The sequence below is a fragment of the Anolis carolinensis genome, chromosome 6 (assembly GCF_035594765.1).
Source record: "Anolis carolinensis isolate JA03-04 chromosome 6, rAnoCar3.1.pri, whole genome shotgun sequence".
Classification (NCBI taxonomy): Eukaryota; Metazoa; Chordata; class Lepidosauria; order Squamata; family Dactyloidae; genus Anolis; species Anolis carolinensis.
Genome location: NC_085846.1, coordinates 58915141 through 58940842, shown reverse-complemented (window position 1 = coordinate 58940842; position 25702 = coordinate 58915141). Strand labels below are relative to the sequence as shown.

At 40.2% G+C, this 25702-nt stretch overlaps 1 protein-coding gene across 1 annotated transcript; it reads right to left on the bottom strand.

The window, feature by feature from the left end:
• Positions 1-704: 704 nt before the first annotated feature.
• rp9 (RP9 pre-mRNA splicing factor) lies at positions 705-20178 on the bottom strand. The gene is made up of 6 exons (XM_003222262.4): positions 19871-20178; positions 13409-13439; positions 9478-9607; positions 6138-6229; positions 5213-5274; positions 705-3855 (listed from the first exon to the last, which is right to left on the bottom strand). Exons 1-6 carry the CDS (start codon positions 20083-20085, stop codon positions 3678-3680), a joined length of 708 nt encoding a protein of 235 aa, XP_003222310.1. The 5' UTR covers positions 20086-20178; the 3' UTR covers positions 705-3677.
• Positions 20179-25702: the final 5524 nt, after the last annotated feature.

Below are 25702 nucleotides of genomic sequence, written 5' to 3'. Positions count from 1 at the left end.
ATTAGCAGCTGTGGTATTAATGAATTTCCCTAGGACTTCCCAGATTTATGCTCTGCAGTTTGTATAGCTATCAAAGATAACCACAGAAGCTCATTATTGCGAGGCGAGGAGAGGACAGGAGAGCGGGCTCTGAGGGGAAGTGCAATGTCAGCAGCAGAACAACAACCAGCGGAGATTTCTCCATCATCCAACTCTTAATTCATCCAGTTACTATGATGCAGTGGAAGCAGAAGCAGCAAATAAATACGAACTGGTTTCTCCACATTGGTTTTATTGCAAGGTAGTCTATTCCAAAGAAAGGTGCACAAGACTCCCGAGAAGTTGGAGATTGCCCACCAGTCATGTAAGCACAGCCAGGACCTGATTGTCCCGACAGAAGGGGGCAGGTATGATGTGCATTTGACGAAGAGGCTGCGTTGTGCTGTGTACTGGGAGGAAGCTGAATCTGAAGTGAGGCACTGTACTTGGTTTTATAAGGGAGAAAAAGACAACAGATACATTCCATACCCTGAAAGTTTCAGTGAAGAGCTGGAGGATGCCTACATGATCTGTGTGACCTTAGATGAGAAAAAGAAATTGGAATCTCCAACAAGAGAAGTAATAATATTGCATAACCCAAAACTTGTCAGAGTAATTTATACAGCGCAGCAGCAGTTGGATGGAATCAATGGAACGCAGAACGAAGTGACACCCAGAGACCTTAGTAAAACTATATACAAGTTTTACTGTAAGCAGTAATAATCAAGACAAACAGACTTGCAGACGAACACAGGACTCTAGGCAGACAGCACTCGACTCAACTCAGAACTGAACTAATGCAATCAGCAATGCACAAACACTTGTGTCTGGACACTCCCCAGTTCCAACCACACATCAAGGACATCACAGCTTCTTAGCAATTAACTCTTTCCAGACTATAGTACACCCTGGATGATGCAATCAGTATGCAATACAGGCAAGACACAAATTTCATTTAAACACTATCAATACACAAATCCCACATTAACAAAGCTGATGGTACATTACCATCTGGTGGCAACCACAGATGACTGGGGCGCAACCCCAACAGAACAAGGCCGACCCAGGACAGTGAAGCGAGGAGTGGAAAATATTTCTGTTGATATCCCAAATGGGGAACCTTTGCAAATAGATCATTTAGTGTTTGTAGTTCATGGAATTGGACCAGCCTGGGATATCCGATTCTGAAGTATTGTGCAGTGTGTCAACGACTTCCGCAACGTTTCCTTGAGCATGCTGCCTGCACACTTCAAGAAAGCCCAGGAGCAGCAACAGATCGGCTGCGTAGAATTCCTCCCTGTGAACTGGCACAGTACTTTACATACTGGGGTGGATGTTTCCTTTCCCATTGTACTGCATTTGCCTTTGGGAGGAGGGAGGCAGATGGAGATCCTCCAAGCAAAGAAACAGCCGAGTGCCAGATGAGAGAGTCAATACAAAGTATACAACTAAGATAAGATAAATCAAATGAAGAATTAACATTCAACATTGTTGCGTTTCCAGGCTGGTGAATCTTGGACATGCTTAAAATTTTATATAATGTGATTTTATTTTGTAATGGTATCTGTTTTATATGAATTGTTTTGTAGATTGTTTTATATGAATTGTTTTTACATTGTTTTTAGGCATTGAATTTTTGCCTATTTATTGTAAGCCGCTTTGAGTCCCCTCGGGGAGAAAGGCGGGGTAAAAGCGATGTAAATAAATAAATAAATAAATAAATTGTTGTAATGGGCAAAGTAGCTGCACCACTATTACCATTTTAACTTTATTAGGTCTCCATAATGTTTACGAAAGAAAGAAAATCACTTTGGATCCACTTAAAACTACTTCCTACCCTTTTTCACGGCACAAAGTGGCATACTTTACTACCGTAGTTTATTATATGGACAGTTTGCTTACATTTTCAACCATGTTTGTAGCAGTCAATAGCAAACAAGACAATGCCAATTTTAAAGAAGATTCCAAGACAGGTTTTATGTTTGAGGGTTACATTCTGTAGGGAATCAACATTAATGCTCTCATAAATTAACAAAATAGGATTCACAGAATATGACAACACTGAAATCACAGCCTAGGTTTCTATTGCCAATGCCTGTTGTACATCTTGGCTACCTTTTCAGCTAATACTTTAATATCAGGGGAGAACTTTGAATGTGGATGTATACTGGTCAGCCTTTTAAAGACTTTTAATGATTTCACAGCAGGTATACATGAAACTTCCAAAGGTTACCAAAAACAGTCTACCAGGAACTCATTTGATATGGTTTGAAGGTCTATGCAACTTCTGATCCAACAAGCTGCACACAGAGCAACTCTTCTGCAGGGTTGCTTAGAAAAAGCCCCTTTACACTATGTTTGGTGACCCTGTAGATGCTGCTTGACTGTGTCTTCCATCATCACTCACCACTGGCCTGGCATCAGAGGACCTAAAGATGGCAACGCATTGGTAACTGCAAGGTTGGACTTCTCCAATGTGCTTTACACTGGATTACTGCTGTACTAAATTGAGAAACTCCAGTTAGTTCAAAACTTTACAGCCAGATTGGATACAGGAACAGCTAGTGAGCATATCACTCCTATACTGAAGTGTCTCCTCTGGCTGGCAATTAGTTTCCGGGCAAAGTACAAAGTGTTGTTTTTGACCATTAAAGCCCTACATGGCTTGGGTTCAGATTACCTAAATGATCGCCTTCGCCCATATAAGCCACCCATCCAGTTAAGTCCCTGGCAGTCATTTTACTCCAACCAGCCAGAACCCGAATGGCGACCGTTACCCAGAGAAAGTTTTCATCGGCTGCCCCACGATTATGGATTGACCAGCCAGAAAAAATCTGAAATGAACGGTTGGAATTTAAAACATAACTAAAGACCTATCGCTTACATAAGGCCTGCCAGTCAATTTTAACTAGGAATTTTAAACTTATGTTTTAATCTTCTTCTGTATATTTTAATATATATATTACGCAGAAATATGTTTTTAATATGTGTTTTTTTACGATTATATGTTTTTAGCTATGTTGCACCCTGCCTCTAGCCACAAGGAGAGGCAGCTAAGAAATTAAATTATTATTAGTATTATTATTATTATTGGTGGGAGCTGAAGTCCAACAAGTGGAAGACCAGATGTTCTCTATCTCAGGCTTGGCAGGGTGCACAAGAAGCACACCCTGACATTTTTAAAGAAAGTGCAACCCTTATTTATATTAAATTCAAAGTGTGTTCTTAAACTTTAGCAGACAAACCAACGTCCATGACTGGTACTGTGTTCAATCACACAATGCTGTTTTTAAAACTCCTTTTTAAAGCTAACATTTACCTGAATGCAGTCCTACATAAATCCCTTTATAGCTCTTGATACTTTATAGCTCATCATCCAATGAGTCTTGTGCAATTTGGGATGGCAGGGCACACACACCAAAGTCAATTTCTCTTGGTAGCAGCTCTTTTACCAAACAGCCACACTTAAAAAACCTCTCAAAGATGCAAAAATAATCAACATAGAGAAACAGCGCGAGAACTCGTGGTACTTCTGAAATGACATAAAGATGTAAATACTTCTGTGGTTGTGTCCTGAAACTTTCCAAAGCCCTTTGCAGAGGATCATTCTTTGGATGCTTCACTGCACAGCATACATTCACTACAGAGGCAGTCTTTCCTCAAACTGATTTGTCAGATTTAGATTTGTGCTTTCTTTTCTTCTTCTTCTTTTTCTTCTCTTTCTTTTTCTCTTTCTTTCTTTTTTTCTTGCCCTTTTCATGGCAACTGGAAGAACTGGAACTGTCACTGCTGCTGTCCGAAGTGGAAGCCTCCAGCAGCTGCTTCAACTGTTGTATTCTAAATGTATGAAATGGCCAGGGAAAGGTTATTTTCCCCCATTTTTTCCTTGGGTGAGTATACTACTTGCTACGTATTTACTTAGATATTAGTTTTACATCAGAAATAAACAATTTACAAAGTAAACAGGTTGGAGAAATCACTCTTGAATTGGCACTCAGTTTTAGACTCATCATCATTACCTGAGAGCTATTGAAACACTTTGTCAAACATACTGAACAGTGAATGAGAATTTCTCTCCGATTCAAATATCAATTTAGTCACAAGATTTTCCAGCACCTCATCCTCCCCAATCTGGAAATAACACTATTTACAATTTTTAGTATAGAATTTGGGGCAATAAACTGTAAAGGGACAATTTCACTGTAATGTGATATTATCACTAACAACAATGTCACGTTAAAGACTCTGAGGCCTGATTTCATTTGATTCATGCATGTGTTATGCAACATTATTTTATATTGTTTAAACTTAAATCATCTTGCTTTAAATGATGAATTTTAGTATGTTTTAGTATCAGACTCAGAGTGTAACAGAAAATTAGTGATATATTGAAGTTAGGGAGTTGATACCACAAATTTTGGATTAGCAAGTATTATTATGCTAATTCCCCCTTTCTTCTGAACGCAGCTGCAATCTTCATAGCTGCTGATGGGGTGGAAAACATTTTCCCTAGCAACCACATATCCCCTGGTTTAATTCAGAATATTTTGGAGTGGCCTGGTCTTGAATGAGCCACTAAACTCTATTATTAGATATAAAGAAGAGTTACACATGATACAAAATAAAAGTGTTAAGATATTATGTTCTCATGGAACAACATAGCTATCAGCATTTTGGAGCCGCCTCTGGGAGGCGTGCCTGTTATGAGTTTTCCCTGCACTTCAAATTTGAGCACTACATCACTGCTTATCTTACAGATACAAAAAAAATACAGTAGAGTCTCACTTATCCAAGCCTTGCTTATCCAAGTTTCTGGATTATCCAAGCCATTTTTGTAGTCAATGTTTTCAATATATCGTGATATTTTGGTGCTAAATTCATAAATACAGTAATTACAACATAACATTACTGCGTATTGAGCTACTTTTTCTGTCAAATTTGTTGTCTAACATGATGTTTTGGTGCTTCATTTGTAAAATCATAACCTAATTTGATGTTTAATAGGCTTTTTTCTTAATTCCTCCTTATTATCCAAGATATTCGCTTATCCAAGCTTCTGCCAGCCCGTTTAGCTTGGATAAGTGAGACTTTACTGTAATTGCATAGTTAAAGTTACTGAAACAATCTAAAATGATTATTATTGGTTGTCATTATTATTAAAGAGTTTTAAAAGTGTAAAGATAAGCCGACTTACCTCATTTCTTTCTCATGGCGCTTATTTTCTCTTATTATATCATACATGGGGTCTTCATGTGCCTGGTGGGGGGAAGGAAAATGAGCTCAGTTTCCAATGCAGTTATAGCAACTCTTCAGGGTCATGCAAGAAATAACCCATGTTTAAGATGACCCTTGTGATTTGGCTTTAATATTGAACTTCATAAAATCATAGAGTTGGTAGAGATCTCATGGGCCATCCAGCCCAACTCCCTGCCAAGAAGCAGGAAAGTCACATTCAAAGCATCCCTGACAGATGGCCATCCAGCCTCTGCTTAAAAGCTTCCAAAGAAGGATCCTCCACCACACTCCTGGGCAGAGAGTTCCACTGCCAAACAGCTCTCACAGTGAGGAAGTTCTTCCTAGTGTTCAGGTGGAATCTCCTTTCCTGTAGTTTGAAGCCATTGTTCCGCGTCCTAGTCTCCAGAGCAGCAGAAAACAAGCTTGCTCCCTCCGCCCTATGACTTCCCCTCACATATTTATACATGGCTATCATGTCTCCTCTCAGCCTTCTCTTCTGCAGGCTAAACATGCTCAGCTCTTTAAACCGCTCCTCATAGAGCTTGTTCTCCAGACCCTTAATCATTTTACTTCCCTGTCTGGGATGTAACTATCTCTATCCAATAATCTTATACACACTGTACTTTCACGCAGGCAAGAGAGAGGAATGGGCCATTTATTATGACGGGCGCCAATCCTTTTCATCCTGCCTATCAGTATTTGAAACTACAGGATTTCTGGAAAATGTCTCATCATTTTTTGGCATCAAGAGCTGTCTTTGATTTATGTTAGAATATATAAGGTAGTCATGCTCTCATATTGTTAAAAGAAAACCCTCAGACATGCCCACTTGGAAGACTTTTCATAATTATCATTCAGTACTAATGCCACAATATTTTACTTACAACTCTAAATTGTTCTAATTTCTGGTTGCCTTTAATGAAGAACGGACATTCTTTATCCCCTGTTCGGTGTCCATAACGTTTACATCTCCAGCCTTGGGGAGAAAATAACAAACCTTCTTTAAGAAATGTCAAAACATCGTGCAACAGAAAAGAAGAGGAAAATCTTCAGCGATCTTTTGTAAACAGAAAAAAAGCTAATTTCTTCAGAATTGCTTAACTTTAATGAAAACCAGGCAGTTAGTTCAGTTAAAAGCTCCTTAACTTTCCCCTTCACTATATGTTGAGTAATAATACCATTCTCATGTGTATTTACTCATCATTAAGTCACACTGAGTTGAAGGAATCTCTTTCCAGCTCACTGTATAAAAGGATCCTTTGTTGAACTTTCTAGGTGGATCTGTAGATTGTTTGGAGGTTGTGTTTCTGATGAAGGGAAACTGATGAAGAAACACAACCTCTAAACAATCTACAGACCACCAATAAAATACAACAAATGCTATACCGAGCAAAAGATAAAAGGGATCTTCTAACCCAGTGGTTCTCAACCTGTAGGTCCCCAGATTTTTTGGCCTTCAACTCCCAGAAATCCTAACAGCTGGTCAACTGGCTGGGGTTTCTGGGAGTTGTAAGCCAAAACACCTGGGGACTCACAGGTTGAGAACCACTGCTCTAACCATTGCAGGAGTCTACCTCATACCATGAAGCTGTGGACACGTCTACATAGGAACCACCAAACACAGCAATGCCTAAACATGAATCAAGGAATGTGAAAGGCACTGCAGACTAATTCAACTAAAGAAGACAGCTATAGTAGTGCACTTCATGAACCAACATAGACACAGAAAATTATTTGAGAACACAGAAATGTGGACCACTCTGACAATCGTCAGATTACACAGAGAAGGCATTGAAATCCATAAGCATGTGGACAATTTCAACAGAAAGGACGAAACCATGAAAATGAACAAAATTTGGCTACCAATATTTTAAAAAAAACACCAGAATCAAGACAGTAAATAAAGAACAACGCTCAGAAACAGGGGAATTCCAGGCAGCAACAGCCAGGCTCTGCAACTGCAAGGATACTCAATGCTAATCAAGCTGGCTAATTGCAATATTCACACTTGTTTCAAACAGACAAGAATTCTTTCTCCCACCCTGGACATTATACAGATATACACCCCAATTGCCTCATTTCCAACAAACCTCTGAACAAAACTCTGAGGATGCCTGACACAGATGCAGGTGAAATGTAAGGAGAGAAGGCTACTGGAACATGGCCATACAGCCCGAACAACACACAGCAATCTAGTTCTTTCTAATGTTCAGGTGGAATCTCCTTTCCTATAATTTAAACCCATTGCTCTGAGTCCTGGTTTCCAGAGCAGCAAAAAACAAACCTGCTCCCACTTCCTTATGACATTCACATATTTAAACATGGTTATCATGTCTCCTCTCAACCCCAAAGACAACATGGGGGTTTTCTTGGCAAGATGTCTTAGTGGACAAGAAGTTGAACATGAGCCAACAGATTGATGCAGCAGCTGAAAAAGCCAATGGGGTTTTGGGCTGCATCAAAAGGAGTATAGTGTCTAGATCAAACATGGGCAAACTTCGGCCCTCCAGGTTGTTAGGAACTGTGAGAGTTGAAGTCCAAAACAACTGGAGGATCAATGTTTGCTAATGCCTGGTCTAGATCAAGGAAGTCTCCAGAGTCATAGGCCAACACTTCAAGCCACTACACTACACTGGCTTTTATTGGTAGCTCTGTTTGGACAAATGCTTCGAATAAATTTCTTTTTTACTCTATTTTATTTATCACCTCTAGCAAGAAGTTTACATGAAAGGAGGAAATGCCCACCTCATAGCATCATAATGCAAAAAGTGAAAACTAAAATGAAAATTGAAATAAGGTGAGATGATCTTCAGTCCTGTATTAAACACTATTATAAACTACTAGCTCTGCCCGGCCACGCGTTGCTGCGGCTTATGGGAATCATTTGTTGACCAGGTGGAATAGAAGTGAATAGCCTTGCAGTCTCAAAGCCTGGGCGCTTTCTTCTTATGTGAATCCTTGTTTGGTGAGCTGGAATACAATGGAATAGGCTTGCTGCTTGGAAAGCTGGGTACTTCCATTCTAGGGGAATGGTTTTTTGGGCTGCAAGAATTGCAATGAATAGCCTCGCTGCTTCAAAGCCTGGCCTCTTTCTATATAGGGGCATCCCTCCTTAGGCAGGTTGAATGGGACAGAGTAGCCTTGTGGCTTCAAAACCTGAGAGTTTTCTATCTAGGGGAAATCTTGGTTGGCCAGGTTGAACAGCACTAAATAGCCTTGCTGCTTGCAAGCCTGGCCGCTTTCTAGCTTGTGGAGTTCTTGGTTGGCCAGGTTGAAAAGCAATAAATAGTCTCAGTGCAGCAAGTATGAATGCTGCAATTAGTCACCTTGATTAGCATTTAATTGCCTTGCAGCTTCAAAGCCTGGCTGCTTCCTGCCTGGGGGAATAATATGTTCGGAGGTGTTAGCTGGCCCTAGTTGTTTCCTTTCTGGAATTCCCGTTTTCATAGTGTTGCTCTTTATTTACTGTCCTGATTTTAGAGATTATATTGTTCTGTATTATTATACCACAGTAATAATTATGTATTATATTTATAATCTTATATTATCTGCTTAGAACTGGGTTATGTGAGGCCCCTTCTACACAGCTGTATAAAATCCACACTGAACTGGATTATATGGCAGTGTGGACTCAAGATAATCCAGTTCAAAGCAGATATTGTGGATTATGTGCCTTGGCATTCTGCGTTATATAGGTGTGTGGAAGGGCCTTGAGTCTATGCTGCCATATAATCCAGTTCAAATCAGATAATCTGTATTTTATAGGCAGTGTGGGAGAGGCCTAACAGAACCTTGGCTGTCCCTTGGCCGAGGGGGTTGCTAGGAGACAAAGTGGGCGGAGCCTACCCTCCTAATTGGCAGCAAGGGGAAAAAACAGTTCTTCCTCTTCCTCTAATTTGGACTTTATTTTTCTTGGGTTTTTTTTGTTTTGTTTTGTTTGAAAGACTATATCTTTTGTGGCCAAATTTGGTGTGATTTGGTTCAGTGGTTTTGCTGTTTACTCCATAATAAAACATTATGGAGAAAAAGGTTTCACCATTCAACTAAAGCCATCAGCCATAGTGATGTCTCATCTCCTTTTCAGAGCCATTCCATGTTGCTCCTGCATGGCTTGCCCTTTTGTGAAAATATTTCACAAAATTTCCTAATTTCATACTCCTATGGGTCAGCTTTTAAGAATGGAATACACAAGGCCTACATAATCTAGACGTTCCTCTCACTCACATTGCATCACTTTGACCTCTTTTCCTAGTGGCATCCAGAGCCCTTTAGTGGGAGCATGGGCGAGGAATTCCCGGGCGTTTTCATTGCCAGGAACATCAGGAATGCAGTCCTCTGGTTTAGTCTCATCTTCCTGCACAAGAGAGAAGAATCCAAGAAAGGCTTTGAGGAAAAACCACAAAGTGGCAGGGAAAATATCTCTATTTGGGAGAAACACACTGGGCACAATTTGCTTCCAATTCAGATTTAGGATACATCTATATTGTACAATCAATGTAGTTTGACACCAGTTTAACTGACATGGCTCAATGCTGTGGAACTGTGGGAGTTGTAGTCAGGGCCGGCCCCACTATGGAGGCCACGTGAGGCCGCCGCCTTGGGCGCAGGTCCGGGGGGGCACCGTCAGGCTGGGCGGGAGGCGGGGCACCGCCCTGACGGTGCCCCGCCTCCCGCCCAGTTCGCCCTCGCCCGTCTGGCCAGCTAGAAAAGGCCAGACGGGCGAGCGGGAGTAGTGTGGGAGGCGGGGCCAACTCTGGCCCCGCCCCCCGCCCAGCGTGCCCTGGCCCCGCTTCCCACACTACGTGGGAGGCGGGGCCGGGGCACGCTGGGCGGGGGGCGGGGCCAACTCTGGCCCCGCCTCCCGCACTATTCGCCCTGGCCCCGCCTCCCACGCAGCGTGGGAGGCGGGGCCAGGGCACGGGAGGCGGGGCCGGTGGCGGGGGCGCTTTTCAGCACCCCCGCTTAACATCAAAAATTATCTCCGACCGGCCCTGGTTGTAGTTCAGAAATATACCAGCAGTATTTGGCAGAGAAGGCGAAAAACCTTGTAAAACTCCAGCTCCTAGGATTCTACACCACTGAACCATGACAGTTAAATTGCATTAATTCTACAGTGCAGTATATAAAAATAATATATAAATATATAATCTTTATTAAAATTTCCATGAATTAAAATTAATATTAGATAAGAATTGGAGTCAAAAACAAAAAAATAAAATAGAACTAAAAGGGAGAGGTTGTGGGGATATAGAAAAAAAGGAGAAAAGGAAAGGAGAAAGGAAAACTATACATAAAAAAAACTTAAAATCAACTTCCTGGCGTCTTCTTTGAGGTGTCTACCTTTTCTTTCTTCTTAAGTTCTTATCTATTTTTTTTTGAACTCTTGTCTCCTTTTCATATTTTTCCTCTGGTGAATGATGTTTCTATTTTTCATGTCACTTTCTTCTCCATTTATTTATTTACAGTATTTATATACAGTATTTTTTCCTTTTCTTTTAGATATTCCATTACAGTATTCCAATCTGTTTATTTCATTGGCTATAATAATATATAGAAATAAACTCACTTCAAGGGACTTGCATCCCAAAGGGACGTTTATTTATTTCGTGTCAAAAGCATTGCATAATAAATAAGTTTAAAAGCAATAAAATAAAGGAATCACAAACCGCTAAATTGTTTTAGACCAAAAGCGGGCAACAGCAATCGCATTGTCCCTAGCTTTGAACAACCTCCTCCTCCGCGCATGAGGCAGGGCATTGTGGGCAAGCATACATATGCAGAGTTGTTTGTTCTGCTCCACAGTCACACAAGGTGGAGGGTTCCTCCAGGTAGTGCCATCTTGCAAGGTTGTCTTTTGATCTGCCCACTCCGCTTCTCAGTCTATTTAGGGACTTCCAAGTTGCCCATTCTTGCTTTGCCCCTGGAGGAAGACCCTCATTGGGGGGGGGGGGGACATCCAGTTGGGATTGCCTGGTTTAGCTGCCCAGAGGGACACACTTGCTGTTGCTGGGGGAACATCAAGAGGAGTGGTGGTTCTCATGAAGCTCCTCCTTGACTTGAGTCTACTTGGAGGAGGCTGATAGCCATGCAGTGGGTGGCTTTCGCAATGTTCAACCTTATTTCTTTCACCGTTAACAGCAAGTTCCCGTCGCACATTGGGGGGGGGGGGGGGATGCCAGCTAGCTTATAGAGTTTATCAACAGGTGTAGGTTTAAGGCATCCTGTGATTATTCTACATGTTTCGTTCAGTGCTATGTCCACCTGCTTTGCATGGGCAGACTTGTGCCAAACAGGACAGGCATACTCTGCAGTCAAGAAAGACAAGGCCAGGGTTGATGTTCTTATTAATTGTGGGTCTGCACCCCATGCACTGCCAGTAAGTTTACGCAGGATGTTATTGCGTGCAGCTACTTTGTGCTTAGTGTACATGCAGTGTTTCCTATATGTTAGTGTTCGATCTAAGGTGACATCAAGATATTTACGAGCTCTTGGCCTTCCCAAGTGACTTTCATTTTACTGTTGGCTTCACGGTTACGTAAGTGGAAAGTACACACTTGTGTCTTGGAAGAGTTAGGCTGCAGGTGGTTATCTTTGGAGTAGCTGGAGAGATCTTTCAAGGCATTAGTGAGTTGGCTTTCAACTGTTTCAAAATCTTTCGCTTGTGTTGTTAGGCCAAGGTCATTAGCATATATAAAGCTCTTTGTGTGTGGTGGTTGTGGCTGGTCGTTCGTGAAGATGTTAAACAAGGTCGGTGCAAGAACGCTGCCTTGGGGTAAACCATTCTTTTGCCTCCTCCATCTGCTTTTCTGGCCCTGAAACTCCACATGGAAGCTGCGGTTTTCCAAGAGGGTCTGGACAGTTTTTGTAAAGTCAAAGTCCCGGGTGATATGGTAGACTTTATGCAGCATTTTTCTATGTTGCACCGTGTCATAGGCTGCCGTAAGGTCCACAAAAACTGTTCCCGTAATGCAGCCTTTCTCATAGCCTTCTTCGATATGTTCAGTCAGATGGAGAATTTGACCTGTACAGTTTTTCCCTGGTCTGAAACCTGCTTGTTGTGCAATAAGCTTAGGTTCGATGACAGGTCCTAATCGATTTAATAGCATCTTCTCATAGACTTTATATAGATGACATAAGAGGGAGATTGGTTGGTAGTTCCTGGCATTGGAGACATCTTTACCAGGTTTTAAAATGGCAATGATCTTAGTTTTCCTCCACGCTCTGGGAATCTGTTTGTGTGCCATGCATTGATTGTAGAATTTCAAAAGCCAGTTTTCACCTGTGGACCCCAAATGTTTGATTTGCTCCATCATTAAGTCATCTAGGCCAGGTGCTTTACTAGTTTTACATCGCTTGATAGCTTCTCTGAGTTCTTTCAGGTTTAGAGGAGAAGACAACTGGTGGGTTTCAAGTTCTGGCACCCTGTTGATTTTCATCTTTACTGCGGTTGGTTTTCCCATTCTGAATTAGCTGGTGAGCTATCTAGTCTGGTGTCACGTTTGCGTGTCCATGGTTGACCAGAAGGTCATATCCAGGCATCTCAGCAATTGCCAGGCTTTTCAGCTACTCTTGGACATATCAAGGTTCTCAAGCAGCTCTATCCAGCGGTCTTTCTTAGCATTAGATATGGCTGTAGATAGTTTTTGGCCTGCTGCTATAGTCTCATCGCTGTATGGATTCTCTTGAAATAGTCTGAAATATGCTTGTAGCTGATTTAGCGATTCTTCATTTAGGCCTGGTAGGTAGCTTGTACAACAGCCTCTTGGGAATGAGAGCATCGAGGATCTTTTCACAGCTTCTACAAACAGGTCATAGCCTTCTATAGAAGGTTCTATATCAGGAATAGCTGCTTCCAAGGTCTCTGTAAACTTTGTCCAGTTAGCTTTATTGAAGTTATATCTTCTGCGGAATGGGACACTTTTTGGTCTTACAGCTGCATATGCTACGCAGCATATTAGTCTGTGTTGAGTATTGGGTATTGGGTTTAATACATTGAAGGGATGGAAGATTGAAAGACAAGCATATTAGTCTGTGTTAAGTACTGGGTATCGGGTTTAATACGTTGAAGGGATGGAAGGTTGAAAGACAAAAAAAATCCTATTTGAAAAAGATACGTTGAATTTTTAAAGTAAAACGTTTACAACTATTGACTTACCTTAATGAACCCTGGAGGAAGTTTCTCATAGCTGAAAAACAGATTGAAACATAACTTCGGTAACTTGAGTAAACGGCTATATGACTAGATGACAAAATAATAATAAAAGCAAGGAACCAAACACTAAGACTGGAGAAGAGGAGCTGCTTAAGAAAGAGTTGCAGAGATTCAGAAAGTCCACTTTGGCTGGCACTGAGTGGCACAAGAAAGTTTTAGCGCTTGAAAGATTGAGGCGCCTGGACATTGGGATTAATGGGAGAAACTGCATGTCGCCCGATATACTCTTCAGACTTCCCTTTTCCTTCCTGTCATCCTCACAACAGTTGGAAGAAGAGGTGGGTTTTTTTTTCTCTCAGCGTTGATATATTTCTGTAGGCACAATGCCAGAATAATCTGTGGATATGGTTACCACTAGTACACTAGTTACTTTAGGACTTTTAACTTAGATCCGTAATCAAAGAATAATATACTCTATTTCTGATTTTTTAAATGGAGGGCAGACTTCCTTAGCTGTTTTAGCTATTAGGGTTTAGTATACTAATTTGTATTTATAATTTTGGTTTTATGGAGGGACCGTGGTGGCGCAATGGGTTAAACCCCTGTGCTGCTGAACTGCTGACGTGAAGGTTGGAAGTTTGAATCCGCGGGACGGAGCAAGCTCCCGCAGTTAGCCCTAACCCCTGTCAATCTAGCAGTTTGAAAACATGCAAATGTGAGTAGATCAATAGGTACTGCTTTGGTAGGAAAAGGCAAAAGATGCTCCAAGCTGTCATGCCAGCCACATGAGCATGAGGTGTCTACGGATGCACGCTCCTCAGCTTGGAAATTGAGAAAGAACACCTCCCCCAGACCTGGAGATGAGCACCACCTCCAGAGCCAGAAATTAAAGAAGCCTTTGTCTGTGTTTTTGTGTCTCACTGTACATCAAAGGAATTGAATATTTGCCTGTGTCTGTTTATATACTGTAATCCTCTCTGAGTCCCTGTGGGGAGAAGGGCGGAATATAAATAGTTATTTATTATTTACAGCATTGATGTTATAATTATTACATTATACAACTAAATTTGAAAAAAAATCTGTTCCTGGTTTAAAAGGATTATTTCCTATTTAATTGTGTAGTAAAGGTAAAGGTTTCCCCTGACGTTAAGTCCAGTCATGTCTGACTCTGGGGATTGGTGCTCATCTCCATTTCTAAGCCGAAGAGCCGGCGTTGTCCGTAGACACCTCCAAGGTCATGTGGCCGGCATGACTGCATGGAGCGCCGTTAGGGTCTTTGGAGTATAACATGACTTTCAAGAATTGTGCGGTACTTACTTTGAAAGTTGTTGTTATACTCCAAAGACCTTGTTTTTGTGGCTGCCATGTTGAAATTGGATGAACCTGAATGAGATATGCTGTTGAAGGATTTCATGGTCGGAATCATGTGAGGTTTCCGGGCTGTATGGCCATGTTCCTGACATTTTGCCCACATTTACGGCAGGCAATCCCAGATGTTGTGAGGTCTGTTGGAAACTAGGCAAGTGGGATTTATATATCTGTGGAATGTCCAGAGTCGAAGAAAGAACTCTTGCCTGTTGGAGGCAAATGTGAATGTTGCAATTAGCCACCTTGATTAGCATTGAATAGCCTTGCAGCTTCAAAGCCTGGCTGCTTCCTGCGTGAGGGAATCCTTTAGGAGGCCCTGATTGTTTCCTGTCTGGAATTCCCTCTTTATTTACTGCCCTGATTTTAGAATTTTTTAAATACTGGAAGTCAGATTTTGTTCATTTTCATGGTTTCCTCCGTTCTGTTGAAATTGTCCAGGTGCTTGTGGATTTCAATGGCTTCTCTGTGTAGTCTGATATGGTGGTTGTTAGATTTATTTATTTATTTCCGGCATTTATACCCCGCCCTTCTCACCCACGGGGATTCAGGGCGGCTTACAACAGTTGGCAACATTTAATGCCAAGAACATAATAATAAAACAAAAACAGTACATATCATCAATTAAAACTATAAAAATACATGATTAAAATACATTATAAAATTTAAAACATATGTAAATTAGATTGGTTCAGCATTTCTGGGTTCTCAAATAATATGCTGTGTCCAGGTAGGTACATCAGGTGCTCTGCTATGGCTGATTTCTCTGGCTGACCTTCCAACAAAATATTCCTCCAGGCAGGAAGCAGCCTGGCTTTGAAGCTGCAAGACCATTCAATGCAAATCAATGTGGCCAATTGCAACATTCACACTTGCCTCAAACAGACAGGAGTTCTTTCTCCCACCCTGGACATTCCACAGATATATAAACCCCACTTGCCTAGGTTCCAACAGACCTCACAACCTCTGAGGTAGCCTGCCATAAATGTGAGCGAAACATCACATGCTTCCGAAACATGGCCATACAGCCCGGAAAACTCAAAAGCACCCTGGATGAGCTATCCATTGAAAAACTATAGCAAAATGTGCTAGAGCAGGATGTCCCACAAAACCAAAGTTTGGGCAGATTAATACAGTTTTTTCCTCATGTTTTAATGATGGAAACAATGTAGGGAATGACATGTATAACCCAGGAACAAAAAACATATTACATAGTGTAATTTATTATTTAGTATAATAATATAATAAATAATAATTTATTATTTAGTATAACAATAATATAGAAAATAATATATAAATAAAACAATATATAAAATATTGTACAAAATATAATGTATTATTATTTAGTATAATAGTATAGAAAATAATACATAAATAATTAATACAGAAAATATTGTATAAAAAGATAATGTATTATTATTTAATATAATATAGAAAATAATATATAATTAAAACAATATATAAAATATTGTATAAAATATAATAATGTATTGTTTAGTATAATATAGAAAATAATATATAAATATTATATAAATATAATAATGTATTATTTAGTATAGTAATAATATATAAAATATATACATAAAATAATATATAAAATAGTATAATAATAATAATAATAATAATACAGTAGAGTCTCACTTATCCAACACTTGCTTATCCAAGTCTCTGGATTCCCCAAGCCATTTTTGTAGTCAATGTTTTCAATATATCGTGATATTTTGGTGCTAAATTCGTAAATACAGTAATTACAACATAACATAACTACGTATTGAACTACTTTTTCTGTCAAATTTGTTGTATAACATGATGTTTTGGTGCTTCATTTGTAAAATCATAACCTAATTTGATGTTTAATAGGCTTTTTCTTAATCCCTCCCTATTATCCAAGATATTCGCTTATCCAAGCTTCTGCCGGCCCGTTTATGTTGGATAAGTGAGACTACTGTATTTGTAGTACAGTAAATATAATAATGTATTATTTAGTATAGTAATAATATATAAAATATATACATAAAATAATATATTAAAAAGTATAATAATAATAATATTTGTAGTACAGTAACATAAATGGGCTGGCAGAACATTGGATAAGCGAATATGTTGGATAATAAGGAGGGATTAAGAAAAAGCCTATTAAACATCAAATTAGGTTATGATTTTACAAATTAAGCATCAAAAAACATGTTATACAACAAATTTGGCAGAAAAAGTAGTTCAATATGCAGTAATGCTACGTAGTAATTACTGTATTTACGAATTTAGCACCAAAATATTTATTTATTTATTTATTTACATCATTTATATTTCGCCCTTCTCACCCCGAAGGGGACTCAGGGCGGATCACATTACACATATTAGGCAAACATTCAATGCCTTTTTAACACAGGACAAAGACAAACAAACATAGCTCCGAGCGGGCCTCGAACTTATGACCTCCTGGTCAGTGACTCATTGCTCTCCCGTCTGCGCCACAGCCCCGATGTATATCACGATGTATTGAAAACATAGACTACAAAAATGTGTTGGATAATCCAGAACGTTGGATAAGTGAGACTCTACTGTATTTAGTATAATAATATTTTATTTATTACCTGCCTGTTCTTATGGCTCAAGGCAGGACACACGAAGTATTATGTTATTGTTATATTTGAAACATTAAATGTGTTATCGTACGAAAGGTTTATTACTAATATACACAACATAAAGGTATAACTTATCTCTATCGTGGTTAATTATCCAAATTCATAGAGATTTCAAATGGGAGACATCAATCTCCTCTAAATCAACACAATAGTCCAATATATCGACAGAATATATATGATACTAGCTGTGCCCGGCCACGCGTTGCTGTGGCGAAACATGGTGGTATGGGAAATAAACTATTAAGGAATTGGTGGTAGTTAAGGTAAAGGGTAAAGGTTTTCCCCAGACATTAAGTCCAGTCGTGTCTTACTCTGGAGGTTGGTGCTCATCTCCATTTCTAAGCCGAAGAGCCGGCGTTGTCCGTAGACTCCTCCAAAGTCATGTGGGATGACTGCATGGAGTGGCGTTACCTTCCCGCCGGAGCAGTACCTATTGATGCACTCACATTTGCATGTTTCCGAACTTCTGGGTTGGCAGAAGCTGGGGCTAACAGTGGGGGCTCTCTCCGCTCCCCCAATTCAAACCTGTGGCCTTTCGGTCCAGAAGTTCAGCAGCTCAGCGCTTTAACACACTGCGCCATCAGGGGATATTATTTCCTAAAGGTTGTGAATATACAATATTTCTGATTGGTTTTTTTTGTTTGTTGGAGGCAAGTATGAATGCTGCAATTAGGAAAAATGATTAGGATGTAATGGCCTTGCAGCTTTAAAGCCTGGCTGTTTCCTCCCTGAGTGAATTTTTTGTTGGGAGGTGTTAGCTGGCCCTGATTGTTTCCTGTCTGGAATTCCCTTGTTTTCGGAGTGGTATTGTTTGCGATATTTTATGTGCTTCTACTGTCTGTGGCCCTGAGAAAACAGAGGATTTTCCAGACTTTGATTATGGGAATACTTTGTTGGGAGGTGTTAGCTGGCCCTGATTGTTTCCTGTGTGGAATTCCCCTATTTATTTACTGTCCTGGTTTTAGAGATTATATTGTTCTGCATTATTCTATCCCAGTAATTATTTCATATTAAAGAAGAATCTCACTTATCCAACATTTGCTTATACAATGTTCTGGATTATCCAACGCAGTCTGCCTTTTCATAATCAATGTTTTTGTAGTCAGTGTTTTAAATTCATTGTGATATTTTAGTGGTAAATTTGTAAATACAGTACAGTAAAGTCTTACTTATCCAACATAAGTGGGCTGGCAAAATGTTGGATAAGCGAATATGTTGGATAATAAGGAGGCGTTAAGGAAAAGCCAATTAAATATCAAATTAGGTTATGATTTTACAAATGAAACACCAAAACATCATATTAGACAACAAATTTGGCAGAAAAAGTAGTTCAATACGCAGTAATGCTATGTAGCAATTACTGTATTTATTAATTTAGCACCAAAATATCACGATATATTGAAAACATTGACTACAAAAATGCGTTGGATAATCCAGAACGTTGGATAAGCGAGTGTTGGATAAGTGAGACTCTACTGTAATTACTACATAGCATTACTGCGCATGGAACTACTTTTTCTGTCAAATTTGTTGTATAATATGATGTTTTGGTGCTTAATTTGTATAACGATTACCTAATTTGATGTTTAATAGGCTTTTCCTGAATCCCTTCTTATTATCCAACATATTCACTTATCCTGCCGGCCTGTTTACGTTGGATAAGTGAGACTCTACTGTATATTTCTAATCTTATATTATCTGCTCAGAACTGGATTATATGAGGCTCCTTCTTCACAGCTGTATAAAATGCACACTGAAGTGGATTATATGGTAGTGTGGAGTCAAGATAACCCAGTGCAAAGCAGATAATATAAGATTATAAATGGGTTATATAGCTGTGTTGAAGGGCCTTGAGTCTACACTGCCATATAATCCAGTGCAAATTAGATAATCTGTGGAAGAAGTCTAAGTGAGGCCTAAATCGGCCTGTCCCCTAACTGAAACCTGGCTGTCCCTTGGTTGCTAGGCAACCAAGTGGGCAGAGATTAGCCCTCTAAACTGGCAGCAATTGGATAAAAAAAAGTATTGCTCTCCCTCTAATTAGGACTTGATTTTTCTTTTCTTTTTGTTGTATCAACCTTGAGGCGTGGATGATGGGTTGTGTTGTCAAATTTTGAGGTTGGGGGGCCTGTACTTTTGTTGTTTTGTGAATTGCCGTGATGCCATCACTCTTTTATATATATAGATATATAACACATTTGATTTTTGAAAAATAACAATAACATAATACTTTGTGTATTTTAGTTATAGATATGTGTTCCATGTATATTAAGGTAGGACACAAACCCAACATATTAAGGCATGGGCAAACTTTGGCCCTCCGGGTGTTTTGGACTTCAACTCCCACAATTCCTAGCAGCCTACCGGCTGCTAGGAATTGTGGGAGTTGAAGTCCAAAACACCCGGAGGGCCAAAGTTTGCCCATGCCTGCAGGGCTTGTCTGCGCGCTCCTTACAAGGACTCCAGGTGCTGGATCTGCTGGATCTGCTGGGCATCGCGGCTCCTGCGCCGCTGCTCCTTCCGCTCCTGCCCTCCTTGCCGATGGCGGCTCTTGCTGCTGCTTCGGCGGCTGCGGCTGCGGCTGGCGCTGGGCTCAGGCTCGCTGCGGCTCCGGGGCCTCTTCGGGCTCCCGCTGCCCCTCGCCTCCCTCCTCCGGCTGCCGTGGGACATGGCGGCCTCCTTCGCCGGCCCCCTCCCGCCTCCGAGGCCAGGCCAAGCCCGGGAAAGACACTTCCTCCGCTTCCGAGACGCAGCCGCGCCCCCTCCTGGTCCTCCAAGGGAGGGATCCAAGCAAAGAGGGCCAATGGGAAGGCGGCTCGCAAGCAAACTAGTAAAGTGTGAGCTGGACAAGTGTGAGATGTTTAATATCTACACCAGAGGTCCCCAAACTTTTTAAACAGGGGGCCAGTTCACGATCCTTTGGACCGTTGGAGGGCCGGACTATTGTTGGCCACCGAGCAATAATAATAATTAACAACAACAACAACAATAATAAAGAGGGTTGGAAGAGACCACTTGGTCCAACCCCCTTCTGCCTTTATGCACTGAAAGCACAAGCACAGCACCCCTGACAGATGGCCACCCAGCCTCAATGTTAATAATAATAATAATAATAATAATAATAATAATAATAATAATACAGGGTTTTGGAACACAATACTCCTGACCTCACAATTGTGTTAAAAAACAAAGTATGGATTGTCGATGTTGCAATCCCAGGTGACAGAAGGATTGAGGAGAAACAACTGGAAAAGCTGACACGATATGAGGATTTAAAGATTGAATTTCAAAGATTCTGGCAGAAACCAGTGCAGGTGGTCCTGGTGGTGATGGGCACATTGGGTGCTGTGCCAAAAGATCTCAGCTGGCATTTGGAAACAATAGACATTGACAAAATTACGATCTGCCAACTGTAAAAGGCCACCCTACTGGGATCTGCACGCATCATCCGAAAATACATCACACAGTCCTAGACACTTGGGAAGTGTTCGACTTGTGATTTTGTGATACGAAATTCAGCATGTCTATCTTGTTTGCTGTGTCATACAATAATAATAATAATAATAATAATAATAATAATAATAATAATAATAATAATACAGAGGGTTCCCTTGGGCCATTTAATCCAACCCCCTTCTGCCTCTGTGCACCAAAAGCACAAGCAAAGCATCCCTGACAGATGGCCACCCAGCCTCAATGTTAATAATAATAATTTTGGGTGCCGTGCCAAAAGATCTCAGCCGGCATTTGGAAACAATAGACATTGACAAAATCACGATCTGCCAACTGCAAAAGGTCACCCTCCTGGGATCTGCGCGCATCATCCGAAAATACATCACACAGTCCTAGACACTTGGGAAGTGTTCGACTTGTGATTTTGTGATACGAAATTCAGCATGTCTATCTTGTTTGCTGTGTCACACAATAATAATAATAATAATAATAATAATAATAATAATAATAATAATAATAATAGAGGGTTGGAAGAGACCTCTTGGGCCATTTAGTCCAACCCCCTTCTGCCTCTGTGCACCAAAAGCACAAGCAAAGCATCCCTGACAGATGGCCACCCAGCCTCAATGTTAATAATAATAATTTTGGGTGCCGTGCCAAAAGATCTCAGCCGGCATTTGGAAACAATAGACATTGACAAAATCACGATCTGCCAACTGCAAAAGGCCACCCTCCTGGGATCTGCGCCGCGCATCATCCGAAAATACATCACACAGTCCTAGACACTTGGGAAGTGTTTGACTTGTGATTTTGTGAAACGAAATCCAGCATATCTATCTTGTTTGCTGTGTCATACTTATAATAATAATAATAATAATAATAATAATAATAATAATAATAATAATAATAATGGTTTTAAGAGAAGAAGACCCCTTGGGTCATTTAGCCCAACCCCCTTCTGCCCTTGTGCCACGGGGGCTGGATAAATGGCTTCGATAAATGGCATCCAGCCCCCAGGCCTTAGTTTGGGGACCCCTGATCTATACTGACAGTCATGCCATCACCGTCCAAACAGAGAGCTTTGAACTGGTTGAACAGAAGTGCTCTGAAGTTTTAGGTGCTCTTACTGCCTATTACAGGGAAAACCAGCTGATCCCTAATCCATGTGTGCTTTCCACCTTAAGAACACACAAGCATCTCGAGCTCTGAGGATTACCTGAGAAGGAATCCCACTGGAGCATTGCAGCACACCAAAATACTTGGGAGTTGCCCTGGACCGTGCCCTGACTTACAAGAAGCACTGCTTGACTATCAAGCAAAAAGTGGGCACTAGAAATAACATCGTAAGAAAGTTGACTGGCACAATCTGGGGATCACAACCAGCAAAGCCCTTGCGCTTTGCTACTCTGCTGCTGAATATGTATACTCACTGTGGAATAAATCTCACCACGTTAAAAACTGTGGATATGGCTCTTAATGAGACATGCCACATCATCACAGAGACATCTATGCCCCACACCACTGGAGAAATTATACTGTTTAGCCGGCATTGCACCACCTAACATCCAACGGGAAATAGCAACCAGCAATGAAAGGACCAAGGCAGTGACATCTCCAGCCTTCCCCCTGTTTGGGTATCAGCCAGCACACCAATGCCTTAAATCAAGAAATCGTTTTCTAGGATCTACAGAGATACTCACAGGAACACCTCAGTAAGCAAGAGTCCAAAAGTGGCAGGCTAAAACCCGGAACCTCAATCAGTGCGAGTGTTGAGAAGAGCAAACCACAGACCACCTATTACAATGTAATCTGAGTCCTGCCACATGCACAATGGAGGACTTTCTTACAGCAACACCAGAGGCACTCCAAGTGGCCAGCTACTGGTCAAATGCCAAGTTGTTGTTTTTTTAAAACTTTGTGTTTTCAGATACATTACAATTTGTACCCTCGATTCACTTCTGACACGATAAATAAATAGTTAAGACTATGTATACAACTGTTGGGTAGAGATAAGAGAGATGGATGGGTGGATAGATTAGATAGATAAAATAGAGAAGATAGGTAGATCAGATATATAGGTAGATATATTGATAAATTAGATAGATTAGAATAGACAGCATTTTCTGTTGGCCATGGGAATTCTGTATGCCAAGTTTGGTTCAATTCCATTGTTGGTGGACTTCAGAATGCTCTTTGATTGCAGGTGAGCTATAAACCAAGCAACTCCCAAATGTCAAGGTCTATTTTCTTCAAACTTCACTAGTGTTCAAACTTGGGCATATTGAGTATTTGTGCCATGTTTGGTCCATATCCATAGTTGTTTTGGTTCACAGTGCTCTCCAGATGTAGGTGAACTACATCTTCCCTAAATCGCGGTCAGTTCCTCCCAAACCACTCCAATATTTTCTGTTGGTCATGGGGGTTCTGTGTGCCAAGTTTGGTCCAGGTCTGTAATTCATGGGGGTCTCAGTGGTCTGAGGAAGTCAGAGCTTAATTGGCTAAAGGTACTGCAAATCCCATCATCCGTTGTCCTTAATCCCCCAAACATATTCAGGGCATAGCCTTATTCCGGGCAGAGGTTGGTCTCCCTTCCATTAGATCACGTATTCACTTCACCCTATTTAATTATTGGAGAAGTGTAAAAGATTCATCAGTTAGGGTCCTCCCCAAGGGATGTTTTGAACAGTTAGCAAAATGCAAAGTCTGGAATACAAGATACTAGAAGCTGCTTGAATTTCACCCCACTCTGTCTAATACACCCTCCATCTTGAACTCAAGGGAGAAGCTCAAGGAATATATTTTCAATCACAGTGTTCACCTGGATAGGCAGGCTATTAATAACTCAAAATTTTCCCACTTGTTCAGACTGTACAAACTTGACCATGATAGGGCTATCTACCTGACTAGGCTCACATTTCCAAAACTTAGGCAAGCCTTCACAGCCCTTCATTTCCAAAGTATGCCCACAGCAGTGATTGATGATATACAGGCATCCCTCTGGCTCTTCATTTATGTGTGTGTGGGGCCCGGAAATTGAGGATTTGCCTCACTATTTGTTTTCTTGCCCTCTGTATTCTGAGCCAAGAACTAAAATTCTGGAACCTATTCTTTATCCCATCCTAATGAATACGGTGTCAGAAAGGATTTTCTACCTTCTGTCTGACACTAACCCTGCGGTTACTCATAAGGTGGCCCTTTTTGCCCTGGCAGCACAGAAAATCCGGGCAAGACTAAGCTCCGATTTTGCAGTTGACTGTGCTGGGGATGCTTTTAACTAATAGTGGTTGTTTATATACAAGGTGTTCCCTGCTTAAGTTTTAATAATGCTGTACTTACTTGGTTTTATCTTGTTTTTAATTATGTTGGTGCTAATCCATGAAATATGTAGTATTTGAAGGACATATCCTGACATTGATATTTGCAGCATTTTAATGTTTTAATGATTTATATAGGGTTTTAATGGCATGTTTTGTATTGTATTTGATGGTCTGGCTTTCGTGTATTTGTTTGTTTGTCTTGCATGCGAAAGACCTATGGTCTAAGCATTAAATAAATTTGGATGTGGTATAGCATATTGTTTAAGAAGTATTCTATTGCACACACTACTTCTTTATTCCTCTTTCTGTGTTCGGGGTACCACATTACTGTATTTGGTACCACAGTCATGAAGACTACATACAATACATATTTATATGGTGCACCTTACCCAGTCTACTTTTACAACCTCTCCGTTTTAATCCATGTTTTTATTAGTTCTTGTCATTTGTTTTTATTGGCTAATGTTTAAATTTTTATAATTGTGCATGTTTTTTGTCTATTGTTGTGTTTTATATTGCTATTGTTTTTATTCAGGGTTGGCCCCATGTAAGCCGCCCTGAGTCCCCTTTGGGGAGATAGAGGCGGGGTATAAAAATAAAGTTGTTGTTGTTGTTGTTGTTGTTGTGGTTGTTGTTGTTGTTATTATTATTATTATTATTATTATTATTATTATTATTATTATTATTATTATTATACGTATACCCACTTCCTTGTAAGTTTTATTATAATTAATAGGACTTATTTCCAGCTAGATGTGGATAGACATGGGTAGGGTTGGACAGCCGAACTTGTTGCATCCCTTACATACTTGCTCATTTACTCTTATCAGGAAGAAAAGAGCAGTGCATTTCCTAGCAAGTATCAGTTGCAAATGCAGGTTGCTCATTGGAAAAAATATTATTCTGCAGTGAGAATTATTGTAACTGCATTGTGGAAAATCTATCCTATATTTCTCTAAAGGCGCCTTAAGAAGAAAACCCCCTATTGGAGAATGACTTTTCATAGCAACAGTCCAGTTCATTAAAGGGAATTATTATTATTATTATTATTATTATTATTATTATTATTATTATTATTATTATTATACCAAAGGGGATTCAAAGAAGCTTGACATAAAAGCATTAGTATCCAATTTCAAACATACAAATATTAAAACCAAATTAAACACAAACAGCACTAAAAATTCAGTTAAAATCCATCAAAATATATTCAAAATTAAAAATCACAATACTTTCACTGTAATAAAGTCTTCCTAACTGACTGTAGTACACCCACAATCGAAGTACATATCCCAAGATTAAAGGATATTAGCCCAAGTTCAGCTGCAACCACTTTATAATGCTTTGCAAATCTTGTGTCCTATAAATAAGAAAGAGCCTTAATTAAGTAATATGTAAACCATATTTACCTTCTTTGTGGGGGTTCAGCGAAATGGCATCCTAATAATTATCTCAATGTTAAACAATGCTCCATTCCACCGAACAGCATAAACTGCCTTTCCCCATGTTGCTGTGAA